The 19,366-nt window shown below is 41.5% G+C and overlaps 1 protein-coding gene across 9 annotated transcripts in view; it reads right to left on the reverse strand.

The window, feature by feature from the left end:
* LOC125177129 (uncharacterized) overlaps positions 1 to 19,366 on the reverse strand; it is a 124,715-nt gene that overhangs the window by 14,985 nt on the left and 90,364 nt on the right. For 6 of the 9 annotated variants that reach the window (XR_007144823.1, XR_007144868.1, XR_007144896.1 and 3 more), the window contains one exon: positions 3,712 to 4,156. The exons of 1 other annotated variant lie outside the window; for it this stretch is intronic. Coding sequence is in view for 1 of the 8 variants with exons in the window: in XM_047879435.1 (XP_047735391.1) it covers positions 4,113 to 4,156 (44 nt within the window). In the remaining 7 variants the exon portion in view is untranslated. Of the gene's footprint in view, positions 1 to 3,711; positions 4,157 to 19,366 lie in introns of those variants that run through there. 2 more of the 9 variants (XR_007144818.1, XR_007156535.1) reach the window with 1 other exon arrangement.

The following is a 19,366-nucleotide window of genomic DNA, read 5'->3' on the forward strand; positions in this document are numbered from 1 at the left end:
CCACACTCAGTGTGGAACCGGATGTAGGGCTCGATCCCATGACCCTGGGATCATGAACTAAGCCTTAATCAAGAGTGTTAGACACTCAACCAACTGAACCACCCAGGTACCCCATTGGACCTAATTCAGATGAAAGACCAATTCTTGCCATTTAGCTTCATTTTCTAATATTTTGGCATTTGATCCTTTAGAAAGATCTTTGGGGTATTCATTCATCTAACAAATATATGTCAGTTAATGGAGTTCAGTCCTATTCACAGCCATAACACATTCTTTCAAGGCTGCATCCTGTGGCAGCTCCCTGTATGAGAATGATGGGTAGAATGTACATTCCAACAATGGGAGAGGAAGTGAGGGGCCTCCAATTGCCCAGGTTCAGCTCAAGGGTCCAACAGGTGGCCACATCCTCCCGATGACCTCCTCCAGCAGTCTGGTATAAAGGAGGAAAGAGAAATGAGTAATCTTGTGACTTTAGAATCTATGGCACTGGATTCTCTCCCTGGAACTGGATGAGGAGAGTCAGGGACAGTAAGGAGTTAAGAATGACTCCAGATTTTTGGCTTGAGGTTTCTGGAAAAGGAAACTAAAGACTCTCGACAGATTTGGAGCAAAAAAGCAAAGAACTTAATTTGGGACATGGCTTGACGTTGACATGCATGTGGTATATTTAACATTAGATGTCTTACAGGCAGTTGGATATCCCAGCCTGGAGCTCTGGAAAAAGGTCTGGGCTGAGATGGGGATTTGGGAGATATCTTTTGCTTAGGTAGAAGTGGAAACTAAGCCAATAAGTGAGATCACTCAGAGTGGAAAGAGTAATGGAAGAGTGAGAACTGAAGTCTCAAGCAACACGTTTTAAGAGGAGAGTAAGAGAGAAGAGTTAGTGAAGGACACTGTGAAGGAGCAACCAGAAGAGTGGGAGGAAATCGGGGGGAGAGTGATATGGCAGCAAGAATAATTTTAAGAAGAGGATGTGGTCAGCGTTTCAACATGTGAAAGACAGATCAAATAATGACATGACCATTGGGTTGAGCCAAGAGGAGGTTCTCAGTAACTTGGGTAACTGCAATTTCAGTTAAACTATCTGGGAAGATGGGAACCAATTTGCCGTGGGTTGAGAGATCAAGTGGAGGTGAAGAAGGACAGATGAACAGTGCAATTTTCAAGAAGCTTGCCTGAGAAGAGAACGGGAGAAATAGAGTGGGCAGCTAATGAGGAAGGATCGAGGATTTAACGCATTTGTGTCTGGTTTTAAGATTGAGGAGAACTGTAAATATTTTCTGAGAGGAGAAGGGAGTTTAAAAATGGAAAAGAAGGGATGGCTGTCACAGGAAGGGACGGGAAACCACAGAACGGGCAGTGGAGTTTGTCCTCGTTTTCCTTATACCTTAAGCTCCTTCCACCAAATTGGGAAAGCAAGAGAAAGAATACCACAGAGGAAGGGGAAACCATTTGTTTTCTCCCTCCCTCCCTCCCCGTAACTTCCCACTGTTTCTCTACAGTGAGCCCAAGATTCTGAAGACACGCACATTTATAGGCACAGAGATTGTGTGTCGGAACAATGTTATAAATAAAAAGTATAGTTGTGATTAGCATAAACGTCTCACTTAAACCACACAAAGCTGCACTGGCTTGATCTCAAACACAGGGTAGACTTGAAGCTATTGTTAACTCAGTTATCTTAAAGTGCATCCTTAGGATTTTTGTGGTATTACAGAATTGGCGATAATCAGTTCCCAAGACATGACAGCTCTTTCTGTGATCCCTGCGAGTATTAATTTAGATACTTCAGAAGGGAGGGAAGTCTGTCCCTGTACTGTCAGTTTATTAGTCAAGTGGGACGGAAAGGATGAATATTTGCTCCAGTTCTCCATCTTTCTCTCATTTTTCAAGTGAAGAGACAGATTACCATTGGAACAAAATGTGCTCTCACTGCGTGGAAGGTTTACTTTATGTGCCTGCAGAGCCTGTTGAGGGCACATCGCATTTAGGGCTTTATAAACAATTAAATAACATCCTTCCTTAGTGTAAAATTATTCAGAACACCTATGTTGGTATCAGTTTGGAAGTTGTTAAGGCAGTCACACGAAGCATGGAAAACATAAAAGGTGCATAAATAGAGAGACGATGTGTCACAGGAAATCAGGATTTAACCTCGAAGGGAGGACAGGAAAAGAGGCAGTATTTGAACCCAACAGATCTAAACACAGATTGTAACTGTGGTGTCCACCAACTGTGTCCCTTACCTGGGCAAATGTGCCCTGTTAAATGATGCCAGTCCCCTTCAGTTGGGCAGAAATTTCGACAGAAACTATTGCATGTTGGTTTCATAGCCAGCTTCTGAGTGCTCATCAAAACACAGAGTGAAAGAAAAAATCTGTTTTGCTCAGATCTCCAAATCTGCCACAATTAAGTTGTCTGTCACTTTATACCTTAGAGATTAGGGCAGAGATAGACTTCTCACTGGCTATAAGAGTATCAGCCAGTGGGGTAACAAAGACTGGGAGCATAGTGGGAAAAGGAACACCACCGGTCTGACTACGAGAGAACACTGTGTTGGGTGAGACTTTTCTCTCCTTTGAGGTGTTATGATTGAATACCTCCATGTTTTTCTATAACCCTGTTGACTGAAGAGCTATACAGATTCCACAAGCACAAGCCTGAATACAGCAGAAGATGAGCTTATGCCTGAGAAATGGAATATTCCATGTTAAAGACCAAAATATTGCATAGGGTGAACCAAAAAAGGAGCGGCCCGCGAAGAAAAGCTGAAGCCCAGAGGGACTAAAATAGGTCCTTCTTAATACCCACTCAACCATAAACATGCACTGTTGGTTTTTTTCCCTTAAATATCTGCTATGCTGTATTCACTTTTGTTTTCATTCTTAATCTTGTTCATTTGAAATTTCCTTCTTTTTTTTTTTTTAAATCAATATTGCTGGACTTATCCATTTTTCTTTCCAAAGAACCAGTGTTTGCCTTTGTTGATTTTTTTCTGTAATACCTTGATTTCCTATTTTGCTCCCTATTCTTTCTTCTTGTTCTCTTTGGGTTTATTCTGTTCTTTTTCTAACTTCTTAAGTGTATGTTTAGCTCATTATACTAAATCCTTCTTCTGTCTCATAATGCTATGGTTTTCCCTCTAAGTGCCACTTTTGTTGGGCCATTTAAGTTCTCATGTGTGTATCTCCATTATATTCTGTTCCAAATACTTTACTTCCATAATGATTCTTCTTCGAAGTCTGTTTTTAAGGTTACAAGTATGAGGAATTTTCTTCATCTTTGTGTTACTGATCTCAAACTCAACTGCATAACTGACAGAGAAAGCAGTATGTGTGATATAGATGATCTGGAATATTGAGACCTGAACTGCAGCTAAGTATATGGCCAATCTTGTAAATGCTCCATTTATGCTTGAAAAAGAATGAGTATCCTCTAACTATTGTTACTCTATAAAGTCTGCTATTTGTATTAAAAAGTTTTTGATGTCCTTGAGCTATTGAGAAAAATGAATTTGTTAATTTTCCTTGAAGTCGTATCAGTTTTTGCTTGCTATTTTTTTTTAATGTTTATTTATTTTCGAGAGAGAGGGGGGGAATGCGAGCAGGGGAGGGGTAGAGAGCGAGGGAGTTACACAGTCTGAAGCAGGCTCCAGGCTCTGAGCTGTCAGCACAGAGCCCGACGCGGGGCTTGAACTCACGAATGGTGAGATCATGGCCTGAGCCGAAGTCAGACACTTAACCGACTGAGCTGCCCAGGTGCCCCATTGCTTGCTATTTTCTTCCGTTCTCTTCAGAATGCCAGAGCAAAACCTCAGGAGCTGGAGGGGCACAAGGCTTGGAGAAACTGGTTTACGCCGCTCGAATGTATCATTAGGTGGATTTGATTAACTTGAATATTTTCGCCATCTCTCACTTTTCCAGTCCGAGATTTGTTTAATGCCTTGTTACTTTCATGGTTCCATTAAGGTCACAGTGCCCAGGGCAGCGTTTTACTAAAGGAGGAAGGAGCTGCTTCCAGGAAATTTCAAGCCAACCTGCATCGTCAATGGTGCCTGCTTGTCTGACAGCTTCCTCTTGAGGTTTACGTTTCCATTAGCCGTGGCTTGTAACTCATAGGGGTAACTTCAGCATGGTCTCACACCTTCTTACACAGTCTGTAATAGTGAAGAGAGAGAGACAGAGAGAAAGAGAGAGAGAGAGAGAGAGAGAGAGAGAGAGAGAGAGAGAGAGAGTCAGTCCCTGCCAGCCCATGATGAGTTGAATTTAATAAATTCATCTATTCATGATTTAACGGCCCTTTTGTTTTTAGTGTTTCACCCTCTTTCTTGATCCCTTTTATAACCACAGTGAGGTCACTGCATCACTGGTACCTTTTTTTTTTCTGTTTTAGCAGTTAATTTTTGTGGAAATAATTTTAGTTTTGAAGAACTGCAAAAACAGCATAGAATTCCCATACACCTGTTCACCCTCACATTAATATCTTCCGTAACCACAGTGTACTTATCAAAACAAAGACATTAACCTTGTTACCATACTATTTACTAAAGTTAATAAAATAAAACAAAAACTTTCTCACTTTGCACCAGGTTTTCAATTAATGTCTTTTTTCTGTTCTAGGATCTAATGCAGGATCTCACATTACAGGCACTTGTCTTACATTTACATGACCCCTTCGTCTCCTCAATCTGTGACGGTGCCCCATTCTTTCCTGTCTCTCATGACCTTGATATTTTTCAAGAGTAATGCTCAATTATTTTGTAGAGTGTCCCTCACTTTGGGTCTGTTTGATGTCTTCTCATGATTGTGCTGATGTCATGCATCATTGGGAAGGATACCACCGGAGTGCTGTCGCTTTCCAAACGCATCATACCAGGGGTACATGAGGTCAGAACAGAGCTACTGTTACTCATCGTCACCTGGCTAAGACGTCTGCCAGGAAGCGCACACGTAAATTGACTACTTTTCCCTTTGTAATTACTACATATTTGGGGATAGACACTTTGAAGCTTTGCAGATATCCTATTTGGACTTGAACTTTTGCACCAGGCTACCCAAGACCTAGTCTTCAGTGGGCATGAAACTGAAGCTCTTAGGTTACTGAAACTTCCTCCTTCCTCAAAACAGAAGTCTTCCAGAGTCAGCTTACAAGCTTACCTCGAAGGTTTTCAATTTCCTTTTCACTTTGGCTCCACAGGAATTGTTCTTACGGTCTTACAAGCTCTGTTACTACACTGGAAAGAACGCTTGTTACATTTTATCTAGCATTTCACTGTGTTTTGGAATGAACGACTCTTTTTCAGGTTAACTAGAACATGTTGCTGAGAATGGTTGTTGCTTCCAGCAACCTGCATACGTCGACACCAACGTGCATCTATCTTCCAAAGGCCATCATCACGATGGCCATATTTTCTGAGTCCAAAATGACGATCTCTATTCCGAAAATAAAACTTTTCTTGATTTGTGATTTTTTAAAGTGAAAAGATTTGCCATTGTGTAAAAATCAAATTATGTTATGTTTCGTGAAACTTTCACTCCTATATTTGGGAAAGAATAAAACCACATACAATTGAGGCAAACCCAGAAAACACTGGACATATGTTTTCTGCACCTACGGCTCATTAATCATGTCGCTCAATTTTTCCCTTTCCGTTCAGGGCACATGATCTCCTGCAACACAGTTGCATCTGTGGAACACTGAGCTCCATTGTTTTTCTGTAATTTCACGGTGATGATGATGACATAAGGAAATAACTACTATTTGCAAACTATGGATAGATTTACAAGTATACTTAACAAAATAGTTCTTCTTAACACTAAAAAAAAATTGTTCCATCATCTCCTATCGCTATTTTATCACATTGCCCGCGTCTGACTTCTACACTGATACATTTTCAGCAGCATGCTTCTTTCTATAGTTGTTGTTGTTGTTGTTGTTGTTTTTGACTACTGCCATCTGTCATTATAACTCCTCTCCTATGCTGAGTGGCTTTGCATGTGATGATTACCGGTCTCCTAGCCACTTGGACCTCTCAGTTCTCCATGAAAGAGGAAGATCTGACTCTGACTCTGGCTGTATTTAGATTTAGATACCTGATCCATCTAAATTTCCTGCTGAGATTAAAACCTGAAATGGAAAGCCAATTAAGTGTTTTCTGTTTAGGCTGGGGTAGGGGTTGGGGCTGTGTGTGTGTGTGTGTGTGTGTGTGTGTGTGAGTGTACATGCACGTGTGCTCATTTGGAGAGGACAGGCTAAGTCCGATCGTTCAGTAGAGCAAGGAACAGATGGCATTGTCAGTTCTAGGCAGGGCACAATCACACACCAGATGAGCATTCCCAAACCGTGCTGCATATGCAAACCCAAGCGGCCAGCAATCCCTCTGATATTTAAATCCCCAGAGCTCCAAGACAGCATATTGCATCGCATTCCTTTGAACAATAAAAATTGCTTAACTTTCTGCCTTCCTTCCACATTCCTTCCCACACCCGGCTCCCTGGGGCAAGCTGGAGATGAGCTTCAAACTTAAGTTTTATGAAATTAAGCCTTTAGTCATTTGTTCTCTAGGGCAAGGGGATAGTGACACATAGCGATGCTGGAGAGTAATGAGTGAGACTCAGCCCAATAAACGTGAAAATTATTTAGTCACCAAACAAGTATATGAAAACCTCCCTTTATGGGCAAAAGCCTATGTGGAATAGGTGATGATGCCAAGAAGAAAAAAAAGAAAAGGTACAATCCCTGCCCTCAAGCCAACTCAAGCCAGTAATAAATCAGAGGAGATAAGATATACAAAGTGTCCAAACTACATTGGAACTTGAGGAACATAAAGTGAAAAAGAGCTTAAATGAATGACATCCCTGCTAGTGGAGAGGATAAACTTGATGGAGTCAGTAATGGCATTCGAGCTGGACTTCGAGAAAGTGAGTTTTTTTTTAAAATTTTTTTCAACGTTTTTTATTTATTTTTGGGACAGAGAGAGACAGAGCATGAATGGGGGAGGGGCAGAGAGAGAGGGAGACACAGAATCGGAAACAGGCTCCAGGCTCTGAGCCATCAGCCCAGAGCCTGACGCGGGGCTTGAACTCACGGACCGCGAGATCATGACCTGAGCCGAAGTCGGCCGCTTAACCGACTGAGCCACCCAGGCACCCCCAAGATGTGATTTTTTAAAAAAAAATTTTTTTTCAACGTTTATTTATTTTTTTGGGGACAGAGAGAGACAGAGCATGAACGGGGGAGGGGCAGAGAGAGAGGGAGACACAGAATCGGAAACAGGCTCCAGGCTCTGAGCCATCAGCCCAGAGCCTGATGCGGGGCTTGAACTCACGGACCGCGAGATCGTGACCTGGCTGAAGTCGGACGCTTAACCGACTGCGCCACCCAGGCGCCCCGAAAGTGAGTTTTAACTTGGAAGATAAGGAGGTTGTAGTTCACTGTGATAGAATGAAAATTATATAGGTAGTACTCAAGCAATTCCTATTTCCATCTCTAATCCTTTAGCCTTTAAAAAATTAAAATGAGAAAAAAACTTTAGTCGTGGGATTTGGCCATTTTCTTCTTGTTGAATTCCCTTTGCAACAATTTCCCCTCGTGAAAGCTTTCAGTGCGACTGGAACTCACACACAGTGCTGCTTGGTACAAGCTGGTACTACCATTTTGGAAAAGTTGAGCTAAATATGGGCATGGCTTATGCTCCCACAATCCACTTCTATATATATTCACCAAAAGGCACTTTTTACAATATTTATAGTAGCAACACTTAGTCCCAAACTAGAAGTGATCCGAGTGCCCATTGACATTAAAATTGATGACTATATCATGGAACATTCACTCAATGGGATGCCATATAGCAGTAAATGCATATAGATATATATCCACACATATATGAATGAACCTCTCAGACCTAAAGTGGAGCAAAGGAGCAGACACAAAAGAATAGATACTGTATGATTTTATTTTTATAAAGTACATAAACGGGTTAAAGTATTCTGTGCTGTTAGAAAATGAGACAATTGTTACCTTGATGGGGTAATGACTGGATAGGAGCCCAAGGAGGGGCTTTTCAGGCGTCATTAATATACTGTTTCTTTTTGGGGGTCTGCTTAAATGAATGTGTTCAGTTTATGAAAAGTCATCAAGTTTTTTTACTCTTGTGATATGTGTACTTTTCTGAAGACACATTTTAATTAAAAGTTTTAGATATTTTCTCAAATTAAGATAGCCTAGATTTCTCAAAAATAAAGTATAGGAGAATTAATTTCATTAAACTTGCTTTTGATCTTTGAAACCTAGTTCTTTGTCTTCTTCTTATTATTATAAAAATTTGACTTGGTCCTTAATCCTCTAATGGCTCTTCTGTATAGATAATATGTAACTTTATCCAAGGAAGGTTTGGACTAAGTTCCAGATTGATGTTCTTTGGGTTCATTGTCTCCTTAAATGTTGCTCATGTAAGTTCTGTCCTTACATCACTTCTCTTTGTGTTTTGTCCAATCTTTACATGCCTTTCATTCACCCCCTAGCTTCATTTTCTACCACTGAAGAGTGTTACCCAAATTTCTAGCACTGTCTTTAGCTTCAGAGGCCCTAAATGTTGTCTCCACTTGGATGTATCACAGGACCTTTAATTAATTAACTAGTTAATTAATTAATTTATGACAGAGTGCAAACAGGGGAGGGGCAGAGAGAGGGGGACAGAGGATCCGAAGCGGGCTCTGTGCAGACAGCAGCGAGCCCAATGTGGGGCTCGAACTCACGAACCACGAGATCATGACCTAAGCCAAGGTAGGATGCTGAACCTACTGAGCCACTCTGGTGCCCCTATCACAGGCCCTTGAAATCGAACACACACAAAACAGAGCTTGACTCCTCCCCACAATAAAATCGCTTTTCCTCCTGTTCTCCCATCATGATGAAAGGCCCTGCTGTCCATCTAGCAATCCCACTTGGCAGTCAGTCATCCTAGACTTTACTCTCCTTCTTCCTCACTTCCTTCATCTGCTAAGTTCACAGGCTCTGTGAACTTACTTACTAAAGAGTTCTTAAATCTTTATCTTTTTTTTCAGTTCCAGGCCCACCCCCCAAAAAACTTGTGGGATAAATGAGTCTCCATAGTCACCATACCCCTGATTCTCAGGTAGCCACTTCCCAGCCATCTGTTCCTTCTACAAGTCTTTATTTATATCAATAGTAAGTCTATTCTATTAGTTCTCTGCACAAAAATCTTTGAGTCGTCTTTGACTTTTCTCCTACACAGCCAGTTGGATAGCTCTATCTTCAAAATGTATTCGGAATATGATCCAGGTTATTGCTTATCACCTCTTTCCCATCCTTGCCACCTGGATTCAGGCCACCAGCGTAGGCCGTTCTCACACCTGGACGTTGTGCTCCACCCACCCTGTTGGGTTTGCTGTGCCCCAGCACATCACACCATTGTGTGTGCCCACTCTCTTCTCCCTGCAGGGATGCGCATTCACCTCTTGCCAACCTGGATAATTCTTTCTCATCTAAGGTGAACATATACCATCATTTTCTTTAGGATCTCTCTCCTGGATCTTTCAAGCTGAGCTAGTACTCTATGTTTTTATTTATCTTTATATTCCGAGTGCTGAGCACATTGCCTGGCATGTGGTTGGTTCTCAAGAAAGTCGGGGACATGATGATGAACTAGCCTATTGCACTGTAATAAAGCCCTGCCGTAATGTCTTTTGCAAACATTTATTATAATAATTATCATATCCTAGGGGTGCCTGGGTGGCTCAGTCAGTTAAGCGTCTGACTTCGGCTCAGGTCATGATCTCACACTTCGTGGGTTCGAGCCCCGCATTGGGCTCTGTGCTGACAGCTTGGAGCCTGGAGCCTGCTTCCTATTCTGTGTCTCCCTCTCTCTCTGCTCCTCCCCTGCTCACACGCTGTCTCTCTCTCAAAAATAAAGATTTTAAAAAAATTTTAATAATTATCACATCCTATTGCAATTTTTTATTTCCATGTGTAGCTTCCTCACGAGGTTAAAAGCTACTCAAGGTCAGACAATGTGTGTCATAATCGTATTTGCATCCTTGGGGCACCTGGGTGGCTCAGCTGGTTAAGCATCTGACTCAGAATTTCAGCTCAGGTTCTGATGTCCAGGGTTGGTGAGTTTGAGCCCTGCATTGGGCTCTGTGCTCGCAGCACAGAGACTGCTTGGGATTGTCTCTTCTCTCTCTTTCTTTCTCTCAAAAATAAATAAACATTTAAAATAGTAATATTTGCCTTCTTTGTATGCCCATAGTAGTGTCCAAGAATAATTGCTAAATGAATAAGAGCACAACTGAGTTGAGAGTGCATTTATCAGTCTGTGTTTCTTGCTAACTGTACGGACTGAAATGTATTCCCCCAAAATGCATATGGTGAAGTCCTAACCCTCCATGTGATGGTTTTGGAGATAAGGCCTTCAGGAATTAATTAGGTTGAGATGTGGGTGGGCCCTCATCATAGGATTAGTGCCCTTACAAGAAGAGACAGCAGGGGGCACCTGGCTGGCTCAGTAGGTTGAATGTCCACTCTTCATTTCAACTCAGATCATGATCTCACAGTTCATGGGTTCGAGCCCCATGTCGGGTTCTGCACTGTCAGTATGGAGTCTTCTTGGGCTTCTCTCTCTACCTCTCCCCCCCCCCACCTCTCTGCCTTTCCCTCACTTACTCTCTCTCTCTCAAAATAAATAAATAAAAACTTTAAAAAAAAAAGGAAGAGTCATCAGAGAGTGAGCCCTCTAATCTCTCTTTCTCCATGTGTCCCCTTCCCTTCTCTGTGAAGACACAGCTAGAATCCTGATGTCTGCATACCAGGAAGAGACTCCCACCAGAATCTGGACATCCTGGCATCCTGATCTTGGACTTACAGCCTCCAAAACTGTGAGAAAATAAATTTCTGTTGTTTAAGCCACCCAATTTATGGGATTCTGTGACAGCAGCCTGAGCGGATTAATATACTGTCCCATCTGAATTAGCTACTTCTGGCTCTTGTCAAGAGCCATGATTGGGAACCTCCCAAAAAATACACATTATACTTTTTCTACAAATTATTCCTTTGTCTTGACTGTACATTTCAACCGTTTCCAGATGGTGCTAATAAGGCCAAGATCAATTAGCTTGTTGTAATACAAAGTCACAAATTACATTCTTAGCCACAACCAGTCATCTCAGGAAAGTGAAACTGAATAACCCCATTGCTGGGAAATCAATCCAAAGCCCATTTCCTCCTGAGTAGTGGTCTATAAGTGCCATGCTTATAAATTAAGAACAAAATATTGTTCTGATATACTTTCCATTACTTTCCTGTAATTGACTCTTGGTAACTAATTTTTTTCCCCCTCTTTATTTGACTCACAGGAAAATGAATGGCTCTTCAATTATGTCATCATGGATACTTAATTTTTATGAATTAGGTTTTTAAGAATCTAAACCTGTTTACTCCGTGTGTTTTTAAGAAGAATGGGGGAATTCCCATAAGCATATTTACCTCCTCCACTTATAAATTTCTCCCCAAAGAGAATTCACATGGATCAGTTGATCCTGATGAAGGAACAACAGGTGAAATCATACCTATTTGTAATTAGAGCTTCTGGTTTAATATCTTCAAGTCCAGCCTACGTCTGGGTCAGAATACACTGGGCAGCTAGAGCCACGGCGCTTTTCTTGAACTCTTGCCAATGGTAGGTTGCGGTAAATGGTAAGTTTGAAACCAGAAAGGCCCAAGTCAAGTTGTAACCTCCTGGTTGATTGTCTGATTTGTTTTTTTAATCGGGGCGTCAATTCAATATTCAAAAAGGTGGAGAAGACGCTCCTAGGACTGATCTAAGACAGACTAGCTAGGAAGTAATTGTCTGACGCTTCCCCATCAAGTTGCTTACAAGGAATCCCACTCCCAATTCTGTGTGTCGTGCCTTTTTAGTTTCCGCATTGGTTTCTTCCCAAATGAAAACTAAGAAAGAGACCCATATGTTGGTGGCTGTGTCTCTCACACCATCAAAACATGGTGGTGGCATGATTATAGGATGGTGAATATTCTCCTTAAAAAGAAAAAACAGCAAACAATAATAACAATAAACCCCTGGAAGGAAAAGGCTGATTCCAGAGATTTCAGAGATTTCATTTTGACACTATTAGAATGAGATGGATCACAATTCACACCAGGGTACAGGCTCCCAAACAGTGCTCTCCCCTCAAGCTCTTACTGTTTCATACTTCCTCTGTGTGACTCCTTTACTGCTTTCCTGGGCATTCTCAGCTCTTGCTCTTTTTTAAAGTTTACTTTAATTTCTTTTGAGAGAGAGATAGAGAACAAGCAGGGGAGGGACAGAAAGAGGGAGACAGAATGCCAAGCAGGGTCCACGCTGTCAGCATGGAGCCCGATGCAGGGCTTGGACTCACGAACTATGAGATCATGACCTAAGCCAAAATCAAGAGTCTCAGATACTTAAACGACTGAACCACCCAGGTGCTCTAGAAACTCTTTTTTGAGGGAGGGAGCCATTTTTCCAGGGATGGCTGGTGAGGTACCAAGCTGTTCCAGTACGAGGGTGATAAAATATTTACTGCATTGATGTGACAATATCACAGATTTTCTCCAAGCAAACTTCCTTCTGGGTCCTCAGCAAGAAAAATAACTGTGAAGTCCAACCTGCAGCCCCAGTGGCAGCACACTGTGAGTCTGCCCCTTCAAAATGGTGACGAGGACATGCCTCCCTCGCTCTTCTGGGTGGGAAACCGCCTTGGTGCTGGAAAGTCTGAAGGAAACAAATGGTCTGGTTGTGCTTGGCGAGTGCTCGCTAGGATGTCCAGCATGCTGCCAAGGGAGAGCCAAGGGAATCCAAAACTTTTTGGGTGCAATTTGCAGCTCAGTCAAGGCCCATGATGGTTCTCTTACACTTCCTGCCACACCCCACCATCGCTTCTTTCGGACAAGCCATCCCACCCACGAGGGACTGTTAGAGCCATCTGGAGACCTGCCGAGCAGAGAGACTGAGAGGACCGCCTCCAGGGAAGCTTCTGTTCCCTGAAGCTGAGCAGGGGAATCTGTACTTAAGGCTCAGCTCTTCGCGGACCTAGGGCTTTTAAGCCTCATTTTTACCCCTTTCCCTTGTACTTGATCCGAAAACATTAACCTGAAAACTCACAAGTGGAGAGGACTATCTCCAGTCTTCAAGATCCTCGCGTAAGACAGTTTTCTCTACTTTGACCTGAAGTTAGCAACCATCCACAGTTACGATTTGTTTTCGAATTTTGTGGCATGCAGCATGTTCTCCAGCTAAAATCTACCGCCGGCCAAAATATTTTGCTCGATTAAAAGGGAGGGGAGTGTGCATAAGCTCAAAATTCAAACAAAACGAAAGAAACTGCCTATAATTTTGTTTCAAGAGGGTGCTCAGTGTAGGTCTGCAGCGCGGATGATCATGCTAGTCGTCAGCAAGAGTTCCGCAACAAGCGAGTCCCGGGAGCACCTTTCATTTCCATCTCCTCTCAGAGTTTCTGTCTCTCTTTCCAAAAAGAGGGCTTTTCGGCGCATTAACACTCGTATGCCCGAGTAAAATGTAACAGAGCCAGGCTCAGCACTCTTACCCATCCTCGGTTCTCTGCCGTCTTCTCCAGATGAGGATGCCATTGAAGAGACAGCTGACTCGTTATCAGGAGGCACAACAGGAACCCCGAGGAAAGTCAGGTTCATGTTGTCCTGATGTAATTACTGACGCCCTTAATTAAGTCATGTACAGAGACATTAAATAGTTCAGCAAAGTCTGTTTCAGGGTGCTTTACCTCTTGAAAGACACTAATAGGAAATGGTCTTCTCAGGTAAATGAAATGTAGCTGTGCTGGTGGGTAGGGCAGACACACCGCATGCAGTTTTAATTAAACGTTCGCCTAACCGTATAAAAAGACAGTGATGGATCTTCATAGCGCCTGGCAACGCCACCATCCTGCAGTCATTCTTTAATTAGCATGCTGGCGAGTTGAAGAGAAAGTGGCTTTAACTCAGGAGCAGGTGGCTCTTCCGAGTGACAAGGGGAATGACAATTTCTGTCCTGTTTCCTTCGCATGGAGCTTTCTGGTCCGCAAGATCCCCCAGGAGCCCCGGCCTGATGAGACCCGAGGTCGGGTTTAATATCTTCTGAAAGCAACCAGTTCCGAATCTTGTTCCATTTAAAAACGTCTGACTCGCGAGCTTTCCAGAGATGAATTTCCTCGGTCTCTCCCTGCGTGTTTCTCCTATTCCATGATGAGATTGGCCTTTAGGCTGTTAAAAGCCAGGCTTTATAAAAATTTATAGTTTCTCTGAGGCAGATAAGACTGTCTGTCAGATCCAATCTAGTCTCAAATGACGACCTAGATCGGACTTTTAGTATACGTGCTGCCGAAAAGTGCACTGATCAGACTTTTAAAGTTCGGGAACCAGGAACCCCCATGTCCCTCCTAGCTGGCAATGGGCTTGAAAGAAGAAGGGAGGAAAAGATCTTTGTTTTTCACAGATGTTGTTTTTGAAACAAAAGGAAAAGTTAAGGAAATCCTAAGGAATAAGAAAAATAAGAATGTTCAAAAGTGACTGTGTGCTGTGGTTCTCAGGGGCCTGTGTTTAGAACTTTTTTTCATACGTAAATGCTCTTCCCCTGGGCCTCTAGCTCTCCTGGGGTGGCTGGGTTGCCCCTGGGAAATGTTAGATAATGAGTTTAATTCACTTTACATAGCTAAGATTGACCGAATCAAAAATGGAAAATTTATCTGTTTGGAGTAGGAGCGTTATATCTCCGTTGATTTTCAGGTTTTCAAGTATGAATTGCAAACTAGTCCAAACCAATGATGTGCAGCCCAGGGGCTGAGCCAGTTGTGGATGTTGGTCTTTCAGACAGCGATATTGTTCTGTCTTCCTGGTGTTCTACTGTTTTTAGATCCAGAGACCATTCATTGCTCATTCACAGAAAACAAACAAACAAACATATAGCACATCTAACTACGTGCCAGATAGGTGCTGCGGATCCAAAGACACATAGACCTTTGACCTTGAGGAAATCTCCATCATGAGGTATATAGAAAGATGGGTAATCATAAACACAAGAGATATGATGAGATCTATAGTAAAGACACAGGCAACTACTTTGTGAACCAGAGGCAGGAACAGAACATTTTTCCAGGTATCATGCATAAATTGACATTGAGTTTGGTTTCTTTCCCCACCCCCCAGCTTTACTGAGGTACAATTGACAAATTAAATTGTATATATTTCTAGTGTGCAACATGAAGTTTGGATGTACATGTACATTGTGAAATGATTACCATAATCGGGCTAGTAACATTTCCATCACTTCAAATAGTTACCATTTGTGTGGGCGTGTGTGGTGAGAACACTTAAGATCTATTCTGTTAATAAGTTACAAGTGTACAATACAGTGTTATTAACTAGAGTCACCACGTTGCACATTAGATCTACAGAACTTACCCTGCATAGCTAAAGCTTTGTACCCTTTGACCACCATCTCCCCATTTCCCTCACCCCCAGACCCTGGCAACCACCATTCTACTCTGCTTCTGTGAATTTGTTTTTTTGGATTCCATGTATAAGTGATATCATGTTGTATTCATCTTTTTGCGTCTGGCTTATCGCACTTAACATGATGCCCTCACGTTTATCTATGTTGTCACAACTGGTAGGATTTCCTTGTTTTGTTTCAAGCCTGATAGTATTCTAGTGTATATATTTATATCACATTTTCTTTCTTTTTTTTTTTTTTTTTAGGTGATCATTTATTTATTTTGAGAGAGAGACAGAGAGCTTGAGCAGAGAAAGGACAGAGAGAGAGAAGACACAGAATCTGAAGCAGGCTCCAGGCTCTGAGCCGTCAGCACAGAATCTGACACGGGTCTTGAACCCACGAACTGTGAGATCATGACCTGAGCCGAAGGCAGAGGCTTAGCGGGCTGAGTCACCCAGGTGCCCCTACATCACATCAGACACTTAGGTAGTTTCCATATTTTGGCTTAGTGTGAATAATGCTAAAATGGACATGGGAGAGAAGACATCCTTTTGAGATACTGGTTCTGTTTCCTTTGAATATACATCTAGCAGTGGGATGGCTGGATCATATGGTAGTTCTATTTTAATTTTTTGAAGAACCTCCATACTATCTTCCATGATGTCTGTACGAATTTACATTCCTGCCAACAGTGCACAAGCGTTCCCTTTTCTCTGCGTCCTTACCAACACTTGTTATCTTTTATCTCCTTGATGATAGTCATTTCAACAGGTGTGAGATGATACATCACTGTGGCTTTGATGTGCATTTCCCCTGATGCTTAGTGATGCTAAAAACACTTTAATTAACTGTTGGCCATTTGTATATCTTCTTCCAAGACATGGCTATATGCCTTGCTCATTTTTAAATCGGGTTCTTTGTTGTTTGCTATTGAATTGTTTGAGTTCCTTATGTATTGGATATTAACCATTTATCAGATGTATGATTTACAAATATTTTCTCCCATTTGATAGGCTGTTTGTTCACTCGGTTGATTGTTTTCTTTCCTGGGCAGAAGTTTAATTTCATACAATTCCATGTGTCTTTTTTTTTTTTTTTTTTAAGCTTTCCTTGCCTATGTTTTGGGGATCATATCCAAAAAACCATCTAGAACAAATGTCAGGATGCTTTTGCTTTATGTTTTCTTCTAGTAGTCTTATAATTTCAAGTACTGTTTAAGTCTTTAACCTACTTGGAGTTGATTTTTGTATGTGGTGTGAGAGAAGAGGCCAATTTCATTCTTCTGCCTGTGGATGTCCAATTTTCCCACCATTTATTGAAGAGGCTACCCTTTCCCCATTATGTGTTCTTGGCACCTTCGTTGGAGATTAGTTGAATGTAAATGTGTGAACATATTTTTGGGCTCTATTCTCTTCCATTGGTCTGTCTATATTTTAATGCCAGGATCATACTGTTTTGATTATTGTAACTTCATAATATAGTCTGAAATCAGGAGGTGTGATGCCTCCACCTCTGTTCGTCTTGCTCAAGATGTCCATATGAATTATAACCAGTGAGGAATATTGGTCCAGCATTGCCAGATCTCTCCCTTTTTTTAAGTAAACATTCAGAGTTTTAAAAACTCTTGAAGTTCCCTTCTAGGAACTTTTCACAGAATTACACCTCCACCAGGCAAAGCAACATTTGCATTCATTACATGCATTCATCACAACGTGTTTGAAAGAAAATGGTAGAGAAAAATGAGGAACTGTCCACAACGAAATTGCTCAATAAATTTTCTGAGCTTTTAGATGAATGCAACTAATTCAAACTTAAAGAAAACAGAACATGTCTGCAAGGTGTATTCATCTCACATGCAGCCACATGGCAACCATCAGCTATTGGAGAAATGCTAGCTTTCTATTTGCTGGTCCCTTCTATCTCCATTCCTATCAAACACATTTCCTGCTGGCAGTTTTGGGAAAATGGATGATCATTTAGGGATACGCAATCCACCTTGGAAACTAATGTCCATGTTAAAGTGAAGTTTTCTTCAGAGTTAGCACCTTGGAGGCAGATTTGACTTGAAATGCATTCACTTTGTACCTTTTGAGAAGCTATTTACACTTGCTAGTGTTAATAAAAGAAAGCATTTGGATATACAGGGAAAAAGCACAGACTTGTGTTTATTCAATCAGTACAAAGATGACTTCAGAAAGCCTGGAGGGGGGTGGGGTGGGGGTGGGTATGTAAGATGAAGGATAAGGAGAAAGAAAACCCTACTCTACCTAATAGAAAGATGCCAGGTCAGGAACCCAGGTGCCCAACAAAGCATCTCTTACACCTGAGAGTTTTCTCAATTGTGTTGTAAAATCTAGAATCTTATCAGGACACATTTAATCAAAGAGAATTCCTCGGTATACACTATCTTGCTACTCAAATACTGGTTAACAAAAAATGAAATGTAAGTACAGTGAAATAAAGGGTATGCGTACTCTGAATTCTACAGAGGAATGGCTATGCTTATTAGAAACGTGATTACATTAACCTTGGAGACCTAGTCTATCTTTCTGACCGCAATTTAGCTTGGTCCACAACAAGAGATGTTTACGTCATAAAAATATTCTCAGGGTATTTCACTGCAGAAAATATATAAATGGTCTTTTATATAAAAAGATACTCTATTTCACTCATAATAGAAGCACAAATTAAAACTACACCAAGATACCATTTCTTACCTATCAGTTTGGCAAAAATTCAAATGCTTAGCAAAGAGGCATTCCTCATACATTACTGGTAGTGCAAAATGGCATAACCACAAAATTAGCCTGGGTTCCCCAGAGAAACAGAACCAATAGGATGTATGTATATGTATATGTATATGTATATGTATATGTATGTGTATGTGTATGTGTATGTGTATGTGTATGTGTATGTAGGTGTGAATGTATGTATTTTAAGGGATTGCCTACCATGATTATGAGGGCTGACAAGCCCTAAATCTGCAGGGTGGGCCATCAGGCTGGAGACCCAGGAAAACCTGATGCTTCAGTTGAAGTCCAAAGGCTGTTTGTTGGCAGAAATTACCCTCTCGCTCAGGGAGAGTCAGTCTTTTGCTCAAGAGAGGTCTTCAACTTATTGGTGAGGGTCCACCCACATTCTGGAGGACAATTTGCTTTCCTCAAAGCCCACCAATTTAAATGTTAATCTCATCCAAGAAACACTCTTACAAAATCACACAGAATAATGTTCGACCACGTATCTGGGCACCATGGCCCAGCCAAGCTGGCACATAAAATTAACTATCACAAACGTAATGTAAGAGAATTTAACAGTACCCAGTAATACCACATATGCATTTACCTTTCTATCCAACAATCCCCCTTCTGGGACTGTATTGTGAAGGTACCCGTCCACAACATGAATCAATTTGAAACAACATTTGCACAAAGTTACTAATTACAACATTGTTTGAAATAACAAAATATTGGAGAAAAACTGGGACCATTCTGAGAGAACTGACTGAATAAACTATAAGATAGCCATATAATAGATTGTTAGTGAAAAATGAAAAATACTAAGGTAGAGCTCTATGAACTGGAATAGCATTATTTTCAAAATATATTCAGAAGTTAAAAAAAAAAGCACATTGCAAATAAATATATAGTATGCTACCTTGTATAAGAAATAAGGGGGAATTGGGCCCCTGGGTGGTTCAGTTGGTTAAGCCTCTGGCTTCAGCTTGGGTCATGATCTCACATTCATGGGTACAAGCCCAGCATCGGGCTCTGTGCTGACAGCTCAGAGCCTGGAGCCTGCTTCGAATTCTATGTCTCCCTCTCTCTCTGCCCCTCACCTGCTTGTGCTCTCTCTCAAAAATAA

The sequence above is a fragment of the Prionailurus viverrinus genome, chromosome A1, assembly GCF_022837055.1.
Source record: "Prionailurus viverrinus isolate Anna chromosome A1, UM_Priviv_1.0, whole genome shotgun sequence".
Taxonomy (NCBI): Eukaryota; Metazoa; Chordata; class Mammalia; order Carnivora; family Felidae; genus Prionailurus; species Prionailurus viverrinus.